This window comes from Serinus canaria, chromosome 1A (assembly GCF_022539315.1).
Source record: "Serinus canaria isolate serCan28SL12 chromosome 1A, serCan2020, whole genome shotgun sequence".
NCBI classification, from domain to species: domain Eukaryota; kingdom Metazoa; phylum Chordata; class Aves; order Passeriformes; family Fringillidae; genus Serinus; species Serinus canaria.
The window spans coordinates 34,640,857-34,661,358 of record NC_066314.1 but is presented as its reverse complement, the minus strand read 5'-3'; the positions used below and the strand labels follow the sequence as shown (position 1 = coordinate 34,661,358).

The window sequence follows — 20,502 nt, the reverse complement described above, 5'->3', positions numbered from 1 at the left end:
AGTTCAGATCAGTGTTCCCTTAATCTCTCACACTGTGTTCACCCTCAAAATTTAAGCTTATTTTTTTAATGACAAACTCAGAGAAACCTCTGTCTGACCCTCATTTCTACAAGCACTGCTGTATGGGGCTTCTTCAGAAAATAGGCTGATAGTAAAAAACCAGCAAAAATACCTCTATTTTTGCCTCAGGATTCTTAGTTGGAGGGACACAGAAGAAAACAATCAAGACAAAGTCCAAACCCAATGAAACAGGCTTACTGCCTTGCTTTCTGGAATGAGTCTAGCTCCTGTTGCTGAGAGGTATCCTGCACCTAGTCCCAGAACTAGGGTTGATGTGCTGGGGTTCAAAATGCCTCTGGAAATCTGCACAGTAGGACATTTTTGCACCACAGTGCTCAGGTTCCTGGGGCCCTCACTTGCTGGGAAAGAGGAAAAGGATCTGAAGAAGATACTCAGAGGGAGAAAACATTGGCAGATTCCTTATCCCTCCTCTTCTGGGATAAAGCAGACTCATCCCTTCACACTGGTTGAACATCTGAAGTGGAAGTGTGAACACAACTGAATGAATGCTGGCAGTAAACATTAGTCAGTGAAAGAGTAAACCCTGCAACGTAAAGGATTGGGAAATGCAATAATTTCAACTTCCTCATGAAAGCAGGTTGCAAAATATTTCTGTGCTCACCTCTTAAAACTGACTTCTGCTTCATTATTTACTTTTGAGGCGTAGGGCAAGTCATAGGATTATTACAGAGAAGTGCAAATCACAAGACACAGTAAGAACCTAGAGACTTGGTGATAACAGCTGGTAGTGCTCCCTAATGCTTGGTTAATATTTACCTGTGATAAAGCAACTATTTAAGCAATTGTGGATGACTTGGTTGTAACATTTGCTTTCAGGAGCAGAGCACGGTGTATTTGACGTGCTTTGAGAGGTTTTCTGAAGACACAAGAACAACTTTTATATCGAGGTCAAACTCTTAGGAAAGTTTCTTTTGCAGCACTTGTTTTTGTCTCAGCTTGTTGAAAATGGCGGGTGTAAGCAAATGCCTGAAGTACTCCATGTTCATCTTCAACTTCTTATTTTGGGTAAGTCAGTGTTTAAACTGTTATTAATGATGAAGGAAATGTGTTCCCCATTATCTGAATACTGCAGTTAAAGAAATTGTAAAGAAAATAGAGCATAAGTGGAACCAGAGTATGATTCTAAATCCAGGAGGGGAGAATATATTTAACTTTTGCCCTTCCCTTTGTCTTTTTCCATCTAAACACTTTTCCCTCTGCATTTAAAAGTAGATAAGCTACAAATCTGTCTCCCTGTTCATCTTGTGCCCCTCATGTCAAGGGACATCACTCATCTCAGTCAGAAGATAACAGACTCTCCAATAACAATGCACAGTCGTTTTCCTTTTTTTGTTGCTGTTTGTGTGCAAGATCCTGAAAAGGCAGTTGCAATAGAAAATATGGAAAATTTACTTGAATCTTTAGCCTTCTAATTGATAAATGGTTTTACAGCCTTCTTTGTGGTTCTTTGCTTTACATTTAGTGCATAATTAGTTTCTGAGGGTGGGCAGTGAGTGTTTCTAAGAATGTATGTGCTGGCAGTACTGCCACAGCTGTACCAAGGCCGATACAGCACAGCACAGCAGGCTGTGCAGGTTTCTGGTGTTATTTGAACTGCATTTGTCTACTTATCGCATCTCAGCTGGGTGCAAGAATTTCAGGTCCTGGAAACTCTGGAAAGGTTTGAGTTAAAGAACATTTCTCTCATGGTTCAGCCTCACTGTCAGATTTCCTGACAGAGCTTTGTCAGGTTCACCAGGGGTTCACTGAAACCAGAAGCGGAACTACTAGCCATATTATGGGCTTTGCCTCAAGGGATTTTTTTCAAGTGAAAAGGTAATACCATTCAAAAGGGACCACAAACAGTAGCCTTGGAAAATTTGTGGCTAGCCCAAATTCTTTGATCACTTATGGACCTCACAAAGAAATTCCTGACAGACCAGTGATGGTTTGGACTGTCTGCCCCAGTTTCTTCCTTCAGTTTAAGGAAGGCAGATTGAAGATTTTTGACATTTATGTTGAAGTTTTTGTGCAACAGTATTTACAAGAATCTGTAAGTTTCTGAATTTCACTTCCTGATCATCAGGAAGTTTTTTCCTGTTTTTGTGGTTTGACCCCAACCAGCAACCAAGTACCGCACGGACACTCACTCACTCCCCCACCAGCAGGACTGGGAGAGAATTGAAGGCATAAAAGCTGGAAAACTAGTGAGTTGACATATAGAGTTTAATAGGGGAAGCAAAAGCCATTCATGTAAGCAAGACAAAACAAATAGTTAATTTCCTGCCTCACATGGGCAGGCAGGTGTTCAGCTATCTCCATGAGGGCAGGTCCTCATTGAGTGTTTATTTGAGAACACAAATGCCATCACTCCAAATGTCCTTCCACCTTCTTTCTGCCAGCTTTATCTACTGAGCATGATGTCAAATGGTCTGGAACATCCCTTTGGTCAGCTGGGGCCACGTATCCTGGCTGTGTCTCCTCCCAGCCTCCCATGCACCCTCAGTCTCCTCACCAGTTTAGCACTTTGAAAGGAGGAAGAAAACTTGATGTAAGCCCTGCTCAGCAATAGCAAAAACTTCTCTATGTTACCAACCCTGTGTTCAGCACAAAACCAAAAAACAGCCCTGTACCAGCCACTATGAAGAAAATAACCCGAGCCAAAACCAGCACACCTGTTCACATTCATCGGTGTTTACTGTGAGCTGAAACATGGACAAATGTCTCAGACTAGCATTAGAAAAGCTCCAAACTACTTCTAGAATGAACAATGGATTAGTGTCCTATGCCTCCAGTGACAGTGTGGATTTCCTAGGGAGAAAGAAGGAGTGGGATCCTGGGGGAGCCTTGAAACAAGCTTGTGTGAAACAAACTTCCTTCTGTCTTTATACAAAAGCTGAAAAACCTATACTGTATTCTGAGGAAGAAAATGCTGAGAGCATTCACTGTGCATGTGCCTGCCTCGATGGAACAGAGAAGGACAAGAATGCAACTGTAGTTAACTGTTTCAGGAAAGGTGTTTAGCACTATAAAGAGAGGGAAGAATGAAACAGAGGAGGAAAGGAATGCAGCTATAGTTAATTATTTTTAGGCAAATGTTTAGTTTAGCATGAGCAAGATTGGGAAGAACAGTATGGCCTGACAGAAATATAATGAAATGGAATTTTTTGGTTCACATTCCTGTCTCTAATTCATGGAAATCACTAAACTGCAACAGTAAGGTTGAGGGAACAGAGATGACTTTACAGCCACTCATCCCACAGCTCCTCTCTAGTACTCAAGGCAGTTAACAAGTGGAAAATTACTGACACTGGGAAATGAAGGTGACTTTGACCTAAATAGATAAGAATGACAGTTGCGTACTTACCTGGTGTTCTCATTTTACACCCTTTGCAATCTCTAAGGGAGTGTCCTCTCTTAAAAGACTCAGGAGTGAGCTTTCTAGGCTTCTGATGACATTTTCTAAGCAGCTCATGCAGCATCACACTAAGTGTGTAACCCCTGGAATAGTCTAAGATAGCTCTGCAAATTGACTATGGCTTCACTACATGATGTGTGTTCCCTGGGCATCTACATGCCCATGAGCCCCATGCTGGCCTCCAGCACACAAACAGAGTTTTTCATCTTCCCAGTTTGGTGAAAGACTGTGGCAGGTTTTTGAAGATCTGTGCTTTGGAACTGGGTGCCTGTATGGAGTTTCTAACAGTCCTTAAATTAATCCTTGTCAGTTTTGTGCATTAAACCTAAGACATATCAGATTTTTCTTCTTTCCCTTCTTTGGAGTTTGGAGGATATCCTGTCTCACCTGCTGTCCTCATTGTGTCAACTTCTGTTACTCCACATCATGCAAAATTGTAGGATTACCTATTTTTTTTCACTGAATACTGATGTCTGATGCTTGTTTGAAGCAACGTGGTTAGTGACAGAGCATCTTTGATCAGCTGTTAATACCAGACTTGCAGTCCCATCTGCAAAGTGGCCCCTTCTCTGAACCTTAATGTGAACATCTCAGACCCTGAAGTAGCAAGACAAGCTTAGCAGGTTTGCTGAGCCAGAGACACATTCTCTGTAGGACCTGCCTAGAGCTGTCATTTCAGGTGTCTCAAGGAAGTATGCCAGTCATATATTTTCTTTAACAGAAGCAACCTTGTGAAAGCTCCTCCTGATATACTTGAACTTACTGTTTGAAAAGGGTGTGCCAGTGGAGGAAATTCCCCACAAATTTGGTATTTGTGAGAATTGCAGAGTCTTAATGTACTGTTGGTTCAGCACTATGGCAGGCTCATCTGAGGTGATATTGATTTAACCAACTGAGTTGTATTTCCTCCTCATGCCAAAATTGAAAGCTTGAGAAGGACCAACCAAATGTGAGGGACAGCAGTATTCTTGCTAATCAATTTATGAGACTGAGATAAAATCACTGATTCTTTATCAAGGATTACAGCAAAAATAAGATAGCCAGATAATTTTGGGAAAATGGGTGAAGACATTTTCAAAGAAGCTCGTTTTATTCCATCAGAAAACACTAGCAGCTCATTAAAAATGAAATTTCCTGGAAAGAAAGTTTATTTAATTGAAATTATATTTTAAGAAAACTTTAAGATGGAGTATTGCAGCAAATTTGTTCAACTTGGACTGTTCAACTTGGACTTGACATGTTCAACTTGGACTCTTTAGTAACAGACCATTTTGATTTCCTATTTCAAAGCTTTTCTTTATGTGTTTTTCTACACTTTGTATTTTATGAAAATAACTAGAAATAAATCATAAAGATTCTACTAAAATTGAACATTTTTTATCAACCTAAACCAACTCTATTTTAAAATTAAAATATGAGCACATCTTACTAAAATTTTGATTTATTAATAATGTTTCTATTTTTACGTCAAGAAAATAATGTAGCACTCCTATTTGATTGATGTGTTCCTGTGCATTTTGCTAAATTTGCTTCTACTACTCTGCTGTATTTGAATAGGAGGCCCTATATAACAAAAAAGCTCTCTTTGGATTTGTAGCAATAGATGCTTCAGTGGAAACTTTCACATCAGCAAGGCCATGGTATCTAGTGAATAGCCACATCCCTCACACAGTGCTGCTGAACAAGACTGAAATGTACAGTCATTTGATACACCATCAGTTTCTAGGCAAATTCAGCAGGATTCAAAAGGCTTCAGTGGGGAGTTCTAGTTAAATTTGATAACATGTTATAGTTGTCATTGATTGTACAATTTTCTTTTTCATGTTAAAAATGTACTTATAGGAGCTTTACTTAGAGCAGGAAAATGTGTGGTACTCATGTCTGGCCCTATTCCGTATTCAATGATCTGCTAAGGTCATTAATGTCTTTGATCCTGAATATTATATAAAAAGTTCTGTGGGGAAAGTTTTTTTAAAGAAAAAATATCTAAACTGTGTAAAAACCCCCTATTTTAATTTCAATACTCCCAGTCTTCTCATAACAAAATTTCAGGGCCATTTATGACTTGAGTATTAATGGCAGATGGAGATAATTATAAATCTGACTTGTCTCTGGTCCTCACTGAGTTCTCTTTCCTACTAGTAATCTCAGTAGGCACAATCCTCACACCTGAGTAGCCTCCTGGTTACCTATGTCCAACACTTATTAAAGAGAAATTCTGTGTGAGCTTCATCAACAACAAGGTTAGGAATAGAGTGACTGGCACATGGGGGAACAGTACCTCAATGATCGATGAAATAGGAGCACAACTAGAAATGAAGGAATGTATCTGGACCTGTGATTCACCTTCCCTGACTTCAACATCTTAAGGAAAGTCATGCTGGTCAAACATTCATATATACAAGCTCAAGTTGTATTTGTCTGCTTTCTGTAAAATTATAATGGGAACATATACCCTAGGCATTTTATGAGACCTGTTCTAAGGATTGGAGATGGCCAGATATTGCTGCATTTGAAACAGCAAAAAGAATTTATTTAGAACTTTTCCTCTTAGGTTTACCGTAGAGAATGTCTCCAGATATGTGTCCTGAATAAGGGTAGAAACAGCAGATTATACACAAACATCCCTTATCAAATCTCATGTTTCCATTATTCAGGAAACAGCAATCTTTACAGACACGTTTTATACATACAATAGCAATTTATATTTCTCTTTCATCTGACGTAATTTCTGTGTGCTTCCCAAACACATGTATAAATCATCATGTAAATGTGTAGTCCTCTGGGGTGGAAACATCAGGGATTTGGTGCATACCTGAAGATTTAACTACACTTACGAATTTTCCTGGAAATGAATCAATGTTCTCTGCTCCAACAATTCATGTTTCTTTTGCTTTGCCAAACAAGTGATTTCAGAAGTTTGGACAGCATATGGTACAATTTGGATACTGAATGTTAGTAAAAAAGTTGCTGACCTCTCTAACTTGTCTTTATTTTCGCCCACAGGTGTGTGGTTGCATTATTTTGGGATTCTCTATATGGATGCGTGTTCGCAGTGGTCAGCAGGTAAATGCATGCAGTCATACCAGCACCATGTAAAATGTGGAAACTACTGCATATACTTTAATTTCCCATCTTAATTTCCACAAATTTTCTATGTTCTTGTTGAGGTGGTTTGTGTGGGTGAAGAGGAATGCATTTTATGACGTTAAGATGAAACATCATGGTGCAGGTAGTCAGATACGTGATCAATGCAAGCAGAGATACATGGCTATGAGAAGTAGCTGCCAATGTTATCAATGTAGTTTCATGCAGATGAACACAGATTTCTGTTTGAAAATGCGTCTCTCATCTCTAATGAAAAATAATTATGCTTTTTTGTTAATGATTTTGGTGTTAGAGAGAATAATGCGGAGACATGCAGCTCATAGTCTTTTCCATGTTTTTCCCTATTAGAATAGTATAGTCATCTCTATTCCTAGGGTTACTCCTTATGTTTGTGAGGAATATTTTTATCTTTCTCACTATGTTCAATAACAGAATTCTCATTTATCCAGTAACTGCAACTTTGAAAGGGAGAAAGGATTTTTCCGTTCAATTTTCAACAGCTCCTTAAAATCACCTTATCCTTTTCTCCTCATATTTATATATAAAGAGTTTTAAATGCCCAAGAATCTATGATTACAATGTCCTAAAACTCCTCCTGGAGGGTAGGAAAAGACCCTGAGTTGCCCTCATGATTTTTTTGTATGGGTTATTAAATTACTTCGGACATTATGACTTTTATTTTCTGCAAAGCTAGGGAAAATACAGTTTTGAGGAGCTCTCCATCCTGCAGACATGCAGCAGAGGTTGGTCCTGTTGTTTCAAAAATCCCATGGTCCTGTGGACCCTTTCCCCAGTGAGTACCTTTGGCACTGACTCTAAGGTTTAAGCAGTACATTCTTTCAAATCAATTTGGGACATAGAAATGCAAATTAATTTGAAAGCTTAATTTGAATTCTTCTCTTTCTAAAAAGACTTCTTAGCCAGAGAAATGAAAAAACAACCAGGTGTCATACGGAAGCATTTTTTTTTCAGCTTTCAGTTTGAGCCTTTAGCATAGATTACATTGCAATTCTTCAGATAACTCCCTGTTGCTCTAGCACAGTCTGTCAGTTAAGAAGAACAACTTTTAAACCAATATTTTCCCACCTGGAAATAAAATATGGTGAAGGTAAGAAGATAGCTTTGTACATTCCCTGCCATGTGGCTGATGGCACTTTACCCTTATCCAGTCCCAGATGTCTCATGTCTGGCAAAGCATGGGTGCAAGGGAACTTGTTTCAAGATGACACTGTGTCACTGGATAAATCAGGTCATGTTGGAGAGCTCTGACATTTTCTTCTTTGGAAGAGGAAGAATCACAACTTTCACTCCTCAATCAACGTTTTACAAAAAGCTAAAACTGCCATACTTGATACTTGACAGTCTCTGGTATGATGGCTCAAATGATGCAATGGAGCTTGGAAAACCAAAACCACTACCAAATCTTATTTTTTGAGAGATTTCCTATTCAGAAAAGAATATTTAAATGTGTGTCCAACTGCTTTCCTGAAGCAACACTTATTACTCCCCAAAAACATACGAATTAAGAGTCAGGACCAAAATTGAAAGCATTTTCTCACATTTTTGCCTCCAGGCATGCAAAGTTCCCATTCAAAACCAATGTATGTTTCGCCTCAGTAATAACTGAGCAGACCATAAGGATTTGGCTGTAGATGAATAGAGCTTTCTAAGAAGAAATAACAGGAGGTTCAGTCCAACTTGGAAAGGGAAAGAACAACACATTCTTCAAATTATACTTGTCTATATACCTTTGCAATTCCCATCAGAAGATAAATGTGACAACTTCCAGACATTTTTTCTAATCTTGGCACCAGTATCACTGGAGAATATTCTTTGAACATTTTTCTGTCTTTAGGCCTTTGGCCTTAGTCAGTCCTGTGGGAACTGAATAATTTGATATTTAATAATATTGAGGTATATGAATTGTTTAGTAGAATGCATCACACATCAAAATAAAGTTCTCATCTCTGAGGGTAATATTAGAGATCAAGCCTGGGAGAAAACAAAAGAAAAAAGGAAAAAGAAATCTGCCTTGGAAAATACATCTAACTATTTCTCTAATATGTGCAGCATCACTCCAGGAAGTGTTCTCTCAGGAACAGTCATAGAGTATGTTCCTGGTTTCCTAATGGCAAACAGAGATTTTTTTCTTTAACATTGGGTTAATGAAGGAGAGGTTTTGAGGTAATCAAGTCTCCTACTTCCAGTAAAAAGCAAAGATTCATTGACTGAAAACCAACTAAAAAGGCACTTTAAAGACAGAAGATCTATATTTATTCAATTACTCTGTAAAGTTGATTTTCATCTTGTGCAGAAACAAAGGTTGTGAAAAAAACATATTTTTCAAAGCTCTCCACCACAACATTTGAGAAGGGAGCATTAGAGCTTTGTTTATTTATGGATCACAATTTCTCCATACCTTGCTACTGAGTATATTTATCAGCTACTAAATAATGATCTTGTTTTGGGGAATGCAGATGCTTTTAGGAGGACCTTCTTGTAGCTGAAAGATTGTTTTTCCTCTCTCTTTTCAGGGTATAGACAGCAGCATGCTTGGAGGAGTTAATCTACTAATAGCCGTAGGCGCCATCATCATGATCCTCGGGTTCCTCGGGTGCTGCGGTGCTGTAAAGGAGAGCCGGTGCATGCTGATGTTGGTAGGAAAGAAAAACATCTGTCCACCTTTAACAGGCCACAGCCACATGTGATGGATAGAGTACTTGCAAGTATCAAATGAGGATGGGCACCTTTTAATTTAACCAGAAGCGTGATTATAATCCTGTGTTTTCTTTGCTCACCTTGAGTTTGGGACCCTTCTAAATTCTGTTGTGGTAACAATTATGGTTGGTCTCATCAGCAAGAGGACAGGGTCCAGAGAGACTTGAGAATGATCCTCACTAGCTTTTTTCCCATCCAGCCATCATCCAAGTTCCCTCCATCAGCTTTCACCCATTACCAATTCTATTTAACTTTCTAAATTCCCAGCCTTCTCTTTGCTGGTTCACTTAGAATGTCCTCCCTGTCCTCCTGCCCAACTCTCACCTACACACTGTTATCATGACACTGTTCTGGCATGTGCTTTGTTTTGATCACCAGCTGAGCACGCTCTGTCTTGAGCACCAGTTTTTATTATCATCAAAGAAGAAATAGTTGGAGCAGCTTTGACTGGAAAATCATTCTACCTACAGGGTTATTCAGGCATATGAAAGATAAATATATTAACTTAAAAGAAATTATATCACCTTGGTCAAAAGTAATATAGTTTTCTACCCTTTTGTTTTTTCCCAGTTTTTTATTGCACTGCTTCTGATACTGATTCTTCAGGTCACAGCAGGTGTTTTAGGAGCAGTGTACAAACCTCAGGTACAGTATTATTCTATATTTTCATTGATGTCCTCATAGAGTTTATTTCTTCTCACAAAATTAGTAATGTATTTTAACTTGCAGGTTGAAGAACTCTTTAACAGTACTCTAAATGAAGGTGTGAGTGCACTGCAAAGTACTACAGGAGAATATCAAGAGTATCAGGAAGAATTCCAGAAGCTGCAGAAAACGGTAATTAAAAGTAAAAAAACAAAGAGGTTGTTTCTCTCTGTCTCATCTTTGGTATCTGTCTCCACTTCATTTTATGACTACTCTGCTGCAGATTTGAATTTCGTTCCCTGGGGATGGGAAAGGGTCTGACTTAAAGGCAAGTCAAATCACCACAGAAGGGACTTCTGTTCTCTTGATAGGACAGGGTCTTCCTGTGATGATTTCTTTGTGCAATAGTGCTGTCTATAAGAGCAATGAAGCAAGGACACACCACATGCAAGTAAGACTGACAGTTAGGGAAACTCTTTTAGGAGAGGACTTCATGGCCTTTTCTTACAGCTTTCCCTTCTGAAGGAACATTGGTCTTTCACTGTATCCCAAATAAGAACTCTCCAGTACTTTTAAGGAAAGTGTACCCCAGGGATTAGGAAAACATCAGGAGTGCATGTAATATGGAGTACCCTACTGCTATAAAGTCATTAAATGCCACACTTTACTGTGTTAGAAGAGGGAAGAACATATGATGAGAAGTTTATTTTATTGTGCTTGCACTTTTCCTGGTGCCCCCATCCTGCAAGATCCCAGATAGTGGATGCTTAGTGTGAGCTTGCTCCTGGGCATCTCACAGAGAACACCCTGGAATCTCACTGATGACTGACAGCATACACCCCTCCCCTCCCACAGGTACCTGGGTCTGTACAGTGACAGAATGCCTGCTGCTCTGGCTTTTAGCCCCTAATGGTGATTGCTTTTATGGATTGACATAAAGTTAATTTTTATGCTTTTAAAGACTGCTGTATGAAAGAAAACCAAACAAGGAACAATATTTAGGTGTCATGTTACTTCCACTTCTCCTTTCCCATTCCATCTCCAGCCTTGTCCTCTGCTTCTGAGACAGCTTATTTCTTCTGATATAATAAGGCCTCTGGAGAGATGAGCAAAATGAAAAATCCCCTAATTACTGCTTTAATTTTTAAATGTAACAGGACTGCTGTATTATGTCCCACAGCCTTTGCTTTTATACAAAATTATGTGAACATTTCCAGCTGCTTTTTAATAGAGGGGGGACCTGAAACCCAAGTTTGCACCTCTGAGCTTTAGTGGTTTGAATATAGAGGAACATGAAGTGAAACTGCACCTGGTTTAGGTTTCACAAACCCCAAATGGAGCCCTGGTCTCCTCAGTCCATTTCCAATTTAAAGGGATAACCATCATTCAAATAAGTAATTTTTCTAGATTTCAGAGTTTTGTGTGCCTGAATTTTACATTTCCAGCCTGGCTTTTCAAGATGCGAAATGTGGATGTTACTGGAGCTGGCAACTTACCTTCTGCAAGTACAACCTACAGAAAGAAGGCTGATTTTAAAATAATACTATACCCAGTGCTCTAGTTCCATTCTGGCACTGATAATTACTAGCTTTATGGAATGTTAATGTTTTTTGAGCATCTTATACTGAAAATCTGGTCTTTTTTCTCCTATCTCTTCTTTTTTTTTTTAAAAAAAGGGTATGCATTTACATTCTCATAAATGGTATAGAAATGTAAAGGGTATTTGAGACATACCAATTTGAGAAAACTTCCACATTGTAAAAGGTGAAATAAAATTTGTGTTTTGTTGTTCCTATCAGCTCCTTCACCTACTCTCTTTATACTGAAAATCACATCTTTTTAAACTCTTCTCCACATTTACTCCTTTCTTGCAGTACCAATGTTGTGGATTGCAGAATGGACCTGAAGACTGGGGACAAAATTTTGACAAACACAAAGACATCTGTCAGTGTGAAGTAGAGAACCCATCATCATCAGACCTCTGCACCTACAAAAAAGGCAGATACATCTATAAAAAAGTGAGAAAAATTTTCACTCCTCTTTCCAAAGAGCCAAGTTTTAACCCAAGGTTATCTCTGGTGACTGGCCTAGTCAGGAGTTCTGTATCTTTCTGAACAGGCAAAGGTTTTGCTTTCTCTTTCTTGGCCAGAATTACCCCCACACCATCTGTTAAGACATGACTGTTCATAACTCTGCTCCTTCCTCTTCCTGAGATCTCTCCAGTTTAGGCCCTTAGCAATCTACATGGTTACTGTTGATGAAAATTATTGACTTTGGGGTCAGGGTATCACCCTGGGTCAGAGCTGCACACCAGCAACCCTTTGGCTCTCATTCCTCTCTCCAAAGGCTGTGCTCCCATCCAGGCTCATTGTGCCAGTAGACATGTTGTCTTAGAGACTTTCAAAATGCAAAGGTATATTGAAAATCAAACACATTAAATGCAAGACCTTCAGGGTTTAATAATTCTTTAATTAAAAACCCCACACTCATTCTGCAGAATCTGCTGGAATGAAACCTTAGATATTGTGGGATTCATGGCAGAATTTTCAAAGATTTCTTACGACTACAGCCTTTTGAAATTCTTAATTATTGTAATAAGGCAAAATATCTGGTGATAGGCAAAAAGAAAGCACACTTAAAAGAGTACCATCTCATAGACAGTAGAGATCTCAAATAAAAAATTTCATAGTTTGCATGTCTCATTATAAGGAAATCTGGACTCTATGGATATGAAAAAAATATTTAAAAAGAAGTGCACAAAATAATTGAATATCACAAAGTAATTGAAGTTTTAGAAAGTTGGTGGTGCAAATTTTGCCAGTATGCATCTAGCACCTAGGTGCATACTGGCAAATCTGCAGATTTTAGCAGATGTTCAAATCTGCAGATTTTAGCAGATGCCCATTCTGGTTGTACAATTCTCTAATTGCACAGCTCCTTAATCAGGTCCTGCCCGAGCAGTAATTTCCTCCCCGTGTAGTCCCACAGAAGCAAGTACTATTTTAATGCAATGAAACAATCTGTTTAAGTAGAGGATACCAGAACCCAATCTGGAAGTAAGATGTATACAAAGAGGGTGTTTTGGCCACACTTTAATGTCTTTTTGGCCTCAGGCAAGCCCTCAAAGGACACATGAGAAGCCATCTGTGAAATTACTGCAGGTGCAAGATATTGCTCATATGAACACACAGATTTCATGGTGATGTGAGATGCTAGTAGAGATATCCAACTCTTCTGATATGGGAAAAAAGATTTGAAATCCAGTGCAGTTATGAGTCAGCTTAACTGAGAGATTTTTAGAAGAACTAGAAGGAGAAGACCCATGTGTTTATTGTGAGAGAGGAAATATGGTGAAAAAATACAACTATATTTGGGGGGAAGTCAGTTGTAGTGTTGTAACAAAAATGTAATTTGGATGTATTTAAGCTGTACTTGGCTTTCCCTCCTGTTTGCAGAAGGAGGATTGTCAGTGCCTAGAGAAGATGTAGTCACTGTAAGAACAGACTATCCAAATATTCAAAAGGAGTGTAGCTCAGCACAGAACTTCAGCTGTAGAATCATAGAATAGGCTGAGTTGGAAGGGACCCGTCAGGATCACTGAGTGCAGTTCCTGGCCCTGCACATGACAGTCCCAAGAATCACATCATGCCCATGAGAGCATTGTTCAAATGCTTCTTGAACTCTGTCCGGTTTGGTGCTGTGATTACTGTGAGAGACAGCACCAAAATCTTTGCTGAAGTTCAAAAATTTACATCTACTGTCATTCCAAGACCAGTTAGGTGGGTTACCTGTCATAGAAGGAATCAAGTTCAACAGGCAGGACTCATGAAGCCATGCTGGTTACTCTCTTCCTTCCAGCCCTAGCCTAAGACCACCAAACTTTGGACAAAATTAATTTTGAAGCTAGGTTTTATAACCAAATATTTTTAGTTAATCCCAAGTCTAATAATAAACCTTGAAGTTTTAAATCCAAACATTCAAATCCAAATTCTGAAAGGAAACAAGCTTCCTTTCAGACCTGGTCATGGCTGGTTGCATTGACTCTTTCCTAGTAGCAAATGATTATCAAATGAAAGTAAGAACAAACACTTCTTTCCTTGTTAACTGAAAACAATGCAAACATTAGGCATTACAGCTCTATGTCTTCCTTTAAATTAGTAGCTTTTTACGGTCAGCTACTAAATCTTCATACTTGGGAGGGCAAAGACTTTCGCAGAGCATAAAGTACACATAGCTGTGTGTTTTGTGTTCAGTAGCAACAAGCCAGAGTAAATTCAATTAGTTTTTATAGCGCAGAGCTAAAGTGAGAGAGAGTTTGAGAGTATTTTAGAAGATGCATTCCTATATATTCCTATATTTTCCTATATATTCCAATTATTCCTATATCCTATAGGATAATATTCTTTCCTATAATTAATAATTTTTTAATTATTAAAAAAATTAATAATTTTTTTGGTTGGTTTTTTTTTTTTGTTTTTGTTTTCTTTTTCAGTCCTGTGGAGAAGTGATTATGAAACAAATTAAAGACAATCTGGTCATAGTTATGGGGATCGCCTTTGGACTGGCTGTTGTTGAGGTACCAGTGTACACTGTTAAAATACTTAGTAGCTGACAAGCAATATTTTCTACTTGGAAACACATTGGGAATGGGATTAAAACACGTGGCTTGCTCAATTAATAGACTAGGGAAAATCACCTCTCACCTTCGCTATAACCTTACTGTTATTCATATAAACATACTTCATTAAAGTATATGGCTGCTGAGCTGCAGACTTCAGGTGAGATCAGACCACCCTGCTGCCTATATAAGTGTATCAAGTGGGAGATTTTCTTCCAAAGAATTGCCAGTCCTGAAGCTGGGCTGTGTCTTGACACTGAGCTCTGTGTACAGAGATGTGCGCGAATAAACAGCGCCAGAAGACATGAGGAAGAATAGACAGATTTTTCCTCCTCTTTCTCATCCTTTCTTGAGGAAAAAGTAATCTCCCAAGAAAACTTAGGCCCTAGAGTACATATTTTTTATAATCAAGAAGTTTTGGTACAAAATTATAATTCTGAGGCATTAAAACTTTAAGCATCAAGATGACACATGAATGTGCCTGAGTGCACACCTCTGATGCTTCATATATTCCTGTGTAAAAAAACCACAGAGTATGTGAACTGTTTCTTTTCATTTCCTCACCATACACTGAAGAATAACATGCAAGGTTTTCTCTGAAGAGAGGAAGAAAAGAAGTAAGGCTATCCAGTCAGCTACTTGATTTTGATTTGAATAGGAGAAAATGATAAAGAAATTAGGGATTTCATCATGATGCTTTCTTCAGTCTTTTTTTTTTTTCTTTTCACTCTTCCTCCTTGATTTTCCTCCCCCCTCACTCTCCACCAGTGGATGTTTAAAGGAAAAACAGAAATGGCAAAGATTGTTGTGGAAAGTTCAGTCTGTTATTCAAAGCAAATACTTCTTAACATCATTGGCAGAGGATTGCTCCTCATGGCAGAAGAGTGGGCAAGAGCCCCAATTCCAAACTCTGTTTCCAGGAAAATAGTAATAAGTGGGGAGGAATTACGCAGCTGCAGCACTGGAAATGTACAGGCCACCAACTTCTTACTCAGCACAGGCTTTCTGGTATTTAAGGAGCTATATGTGGGCAGTCAGGTCTCCCACCCATATGATTACTTTGAGGGAAAAATAGGTGAAATACACTGATATTAAATAGTCTTAAAATATAATTGAAGTATAAAATTGCATCTGTATCCCTAAAGCAAATTATAAGTCACTTTGCTCTAGTTATTGCAGTTATGTGGGTTGTAGCCTTTAGTTCATTGGCCATCATTCTTTCCTGTTCTCCAGCTGGCATTTTCTGTGCTGGCTGCCTTCCCCAGTTGTAAAAGGATCAGAAAACAACATGAATAAACAATATGAGACTCAGCACAAATTGTTGGATAGCAATTTGCACTTGATAAACATTTAGCCTTTCCATATTAACTCGAGCAATTGCAAATCAAAGGCCACTTGTTTAACCACCTCTCTGCTCCAGAAAATCCCAGACAAAAAGAGGTGCTCTTCTCCCCTCTGCCTGCTTCATTTTGCCACTTGTGAGCAGTTACTGCTTTCAGCTCACCCTGCTAGTGAAAATTATATATATATAAGAAGGGCCCAGTTTCCTTTGGGTGCAAGTGTAAATGTGGGCATAGTATGTCAGGGAAGCCTTGTCAGTTTCTTCCAGGTGTGAGTCTATCCCTTTGTCTCAGCTGTACCTCTGTGCTACATATGCTCTTCTCTGTCTCTTCCTTAAGTAAATAAAGTATGTCAGTGTTCATGGCTTCAAAGGGGTCAGTTGGGCACTTTCCATTTTTGTGGAACACCTTCACAGACTGGTTAACTTTAAATTCAGAAGGAAGCTTTCTGATCTAGCTCACCAGCTGTCTGCCACACGTCATGGAATTGTACCCAGTAATTCCCAATACAGAAGGTGACTTTATTGAGTTTTCTATTTCACATAACAGCTTTTTCAGTGAACTCACAATTGCTTCTATCCCAAGTGCGTTACTGAGAAATATAAAATATTTGTTGCATGATCATTTACAACTCAAAACAGTGAGGCAGGTTTATAGATGTAAACCTGTATACAGTATACACATGTATATATATACTTGCATACATACACTTCACACATATGGTTGTACAGAAGAGAGTGACATTAGAAAAGAAGAGAGATTTTAAAGGGAGACTGTTGTCTTAGATAGCGTGAGTTCTAATATCATTATAGTGCAAGGATTTCATATCACCAGAGCTTCATCCTCCTCAATGTTTCTCGCAGGCAGCTCCTCTAAGCACTGCCTCTGCCTGGTCCTTACAACAGTCATCCAACTCCAGATCCCACCAATCCACTCTTTTATACCACTTGTTCTTACTGGCTACAAGCCTGGCCTGTTAAGATCAGGCCTGCTTCTAATCTTTAGTAATTGGCCCAGCTGCAACTCACTGGGGGATAAGATTACTTTCTATACCACCTTCATTTACCCCTACTGTATCTACAGGGGACAATCCTTAGAATACACAGTGAACATCCCTCTAACTTTATCGGAAAATAAAATGCTCAATTTTTGTCCAAACTTCTTGAACTTCTCTGTAATTGCTCCTCCATGACAGCTAACAACTGCATTTTTAACACACAGAGATACAGGGGTCCTCATGCACAGAGGCAATCCATCTTTTCAACAAATGAAACTTCTCCACAATATCTGCAGTCTTACCTGTGGTTATATACTGGCTTCATTAAATGTCTCTATTCTGTAAGAGGCACACTGGAAAAAAATCTTCTGCATAGCAGATTTAGCCTTGCATAAATCCAAGATATTTGCAAACAAAATATTCCCCTTGTGTAACAGTTGATTTCCAGAATTGCCAAGTAATACCAGAAATATCTTTGTTTTCCAGATCCTTGGTTTGGTGTTTTCTATGACCCTCTACTGCCAGATTGGGAACAAATGAAACTGTGAAAATGTCAGAATGATGTCACCAGTCAAATCAAGATCTTTCTAGAAAGAAGGCTAGAAATTTGGCTGACCACATTCAGATAAATATATGCATGTCCCAGGCAGCTCTTCTGATGAAAATGGCAGCCCTTGTTGCTCATGGATGCTTAGCAACTTGCAAAATGACCTCTTTATATTTCATAAGACTTAATGATGTGAATATGATTTTTTATTTACTATAAACATATTTGCTTGTGTTTCTGAGGTGTTTATTTTGTCCGAAGACAGCAATTATGTGATCTTGAGAGTGAGTTCACCATGTGGCGTGCCCTGATGAGTGTTAAACCACCCACAGCAAAGTCACCATAAACAGCTGCAAACCATCATGCAGTGGCTGGCTGCTCCAGAGAACTCAGGTCCCTGGGAACCTGTGCTTGTGGAGTAGGGTGTTTTCATTAAGAGAGCTGGGGGTTAGGGTTTTGTTACCTGTGGGAAGGGCAGCTAACTTGGAACCAAATAGGAAAGCCTTTCAGGGATGTTTAAATCAGTATCTTGGCAGCTGAGATGGGTGCTCTCAGGCCTAAATGATGCTTAGGCTGCATGAATGAGCTGGATTTAGTGGCATGTGTTTTGCAAATAAACATCAGCAGTGAAATCCAAGCCCACGTGGAGGGAAGGCGCAGAAGTCATGCAGGTAAGGCTTTGCCCAGAGCAGCTAAGGCAAGTGGGTGGACAAACACAGGGCACAGCTGGCAGCACAGCAGCAGCCATGAAAATCCTTCCTGCCTTTGGACTGACCAGTGCATGTGGGTGTTTGGGCCCTGAGGTTCTGACAGCCCTGACTGTCCCTGCCCAGCCACCCCAGTTTCCCTGAGCATTCCCATGGCAAGGACACCACATCAGCCTCCTGGGCCAGTTGGTCCCTGACCCACCCATGTCTCAGCAGGGCTGGTCTCCAGCTCCCTGCCTGGTCATGGAGTCCCACCAAGCTGGGTCTACCCCTGTGTCCCAGTGTGGCCTCAGCCCATGCCCAGGAAGTGCCAGGGGCTGGGGCTGCCCTGGTGCCCTGCACTGCCCCACTCCTGACCCTGATGGAGGGATGGACCAGGCTCTGCCTTGCCACCCCAGTGGAACCCCATGTGGTCCCAAGCCCTGGGGACCTGCTGGCCTAGGTCACTCTCTAACAGAAATGGCATCAGGGACAAGATTTTTAAGGTGTGAGAGTGTCTAATGATGCCCACAGGGACCTGCTGAAGTTTTATACGGCAGGCTGATGGCCTCCCTCCTCTGTGTTGGGATTAGCTGATTTATCCAGCTCTGCTGGACCCCCATCTTCATAATAGCAACTTTAAGCACCTCACATAGCTCCTCTTAAGAGAAAACCATGAATCACGCTCCTCTTGTTAAAGACCCCTCGGGTGCCCTTGACTGTCTCAAAGCACACCCTGACTGCTCCCATCTTGACAAAGCAGTGTAACTTGCTTACAAATGCATTAAAATCTTCACTTGAGCAGAGACCTTCCAGCAGAACTGGGTTCAGGTAAAATTCATCTGCAGCTAAGAGGTATTTTTCAAACTTAACCAAAGGAAGTTTCTGTCCCATCCCCCAGCCTTCCCCAGCACTCAGACCATTAGGCCAAGCAGTGTTCCTGCTTTCAGTAATACATGTGTCTCCCAGGAAAGTCATCTAGCTACCAGACAGTTCTGGCACTTGTCCTTCCCTCTGCTGAACCTCAGAAGCTGTGCCAGAAGAATTCAAACTTTGTTGGACCAGAGAAGAACCATGACTCCATAACCCAGCTGTACTAACTGGAAAAAGAAATGCTGGCTTCTAGTTCCTCCTCCTCCCCAGAGTGTTTTTTTCTGTGCATATCTTATCCATGATCTGAAGTCCTGGGAGCTGAGCCTGAATCACCCAGATCATGGCATGGCAGCTGGAGTCCTGGATTATCACTACAGAAAAAGAAAATAAGGGCAACATGAAGAAAGAATTGCACCTTCCTCTTTTTCCTCCTCCTTTCCATTGGAAGGACTGTTCTTCTATTTGAACAAAGGACCAGAGGGACTCCCATGGAAAGGGGTCTTGAGGCTAATGGATGGACATGATGGAGAAATTACAGCTCATCCTTGCTGCCAGGAGGAGTCAACTTCAGGCAGCTGTAAACTTGAGTAATACTGGCATGAATTTGTAAAGAGGATTGAGATGAGACTGACAATGTATGCTGACTCAGATACCAGTCTGGTCCTGTATGCTGCTCTGGGGATCCAGATGTGTAAAACCAAGCTGTAATACATCTAAATTTTGGTTGTCTACTGCCTGGTTTTGGATATAATCCTCAAAATAATATTTGCTTGCATCAAAATAATGATGATACATTAGACTTTTTGTTAAAACAGTTAAAACTGTTGATATTAAAATCAGCATCAAAAACTTGTCTTCAGGGGGGAACTTTGACACAGGAATTTTATCTGGAGCTCTGTTTATTTATGCAATCTGTCTCTATTATGTAAAGCTCTAAGGAATAAAAGTAAAGCACTATGATTATTTGCTACAATGTCTGTTTAAATGGGATTGAGCCAATGAAGTAATTCAGAATATCATCAGCTTGCTGTTGAGGTGGGTTTGCCACTGAAACATGCCCATTGCCTTTGATGTTGCAAAACTTACTTTCTTCTGATCCGTAGCCTCCTGAAGTTTTCTACCTCATTTTTTCAATGGAAGCAGCAAAATGCTAAGCGTGAAACAAAAAGAAATCTGCCTGAATAAGATTAATCTGGCCATTTGCCAAATAACAGAATAGAAATTTGTATCATAGAATTCTGAAATGGTTTGGATTGGAAGGTACCTTTAAAGACCATTTAGTCCACCGCCATATCTGAGCTATGAATTTAAACTCTCCCTGTAATCACTGAAGAGAAAAAACACATCTAGGATTTGAGCCATCTCATTCTAAAATAGATGTCCAAAGAGGTAAGGAGAGTTATTTTCATTGCAAATAGGTGGAATTGAAGTGAATGAATCCCACCCCACAACACTGAACTTGTTGAAAACTTTAGAAGCACTGATCAGTCAG

At 39.7% G+C, this 20,502-nt stretch overlaps 1 protein-coding gene across 2 annotated transcripts; it reads left to right on the top strand.

Annotated features, from left to right (window-relative positions):
• The first annotated feature begins 722 nt into the window (after positions 1 to 722).
• On the top strand, positions 723 to 17,685 carry TSPAN8 (tetraspanin 8). 2 transcript variants are annotated; one of them, XM_009086727.4, is made up of 9 exons: positions 723 to 805; positions 898 to 1,086; positions 6,485 to 6,544; positions 9,121 to 9,243; positions 9,875 to 9,949; positions 10,034 to 10,141; positions 11,824 to 11,967; positions 14,442 to 14,525; positions 17,391 to 17,685. In XM_009086727.4, the coding sequence occupies exons 2-9, from the start codon at positions 1,027 to 1,029 to the stop codon at positions 17,442 to 17,444; spliced, it is 708 nt and encodes a 235-aa protein (XP_009084975.2). In that variant the 5' UTR covers positions 723 to 805; positions 898 to 1,026; the 3' UTR covers positions 17,445 to 17,685. The 2 variants fall into 2 exon arrangements, with proteins under 2 accessions (XP_009084975.2, XP_050843220.1); XM_050987263.1 differs by having other exon boundaries at positions 755 to 773.
• The last annotated feature ends 2,817 nt before the right edge of the window (positions 17,686 to 20,502 follow it).

What these genes read in the sequence shown, in the direction of transcription:
- TSPAN8 (XM_009086727.4), top strand. Translation starts at nt 1,027, where the DNA reads ATGGCGGGTGTAAGCAAATGCCTGAAGTACTCCATGTTCATCTTCAAC. An exon ending in GTGTTCGCAGTGGTCAGCAG is followed by an intron (nt 6,545 to 9,120) that starts GTAAATGCATGC and finishes CTCTCTTTTCAG; the next exon opens with GGTATAGACAGCAGCATGCT. An exon ending in GCAGATACATCTATAAAAAA is followed by an intron (nt 11,968 to 14,441) that starts GTGAGAAAAATT and finishes TTTCTTTTTCAG; the next exon opens with TCCTGTGGAGAAGTGATTAT.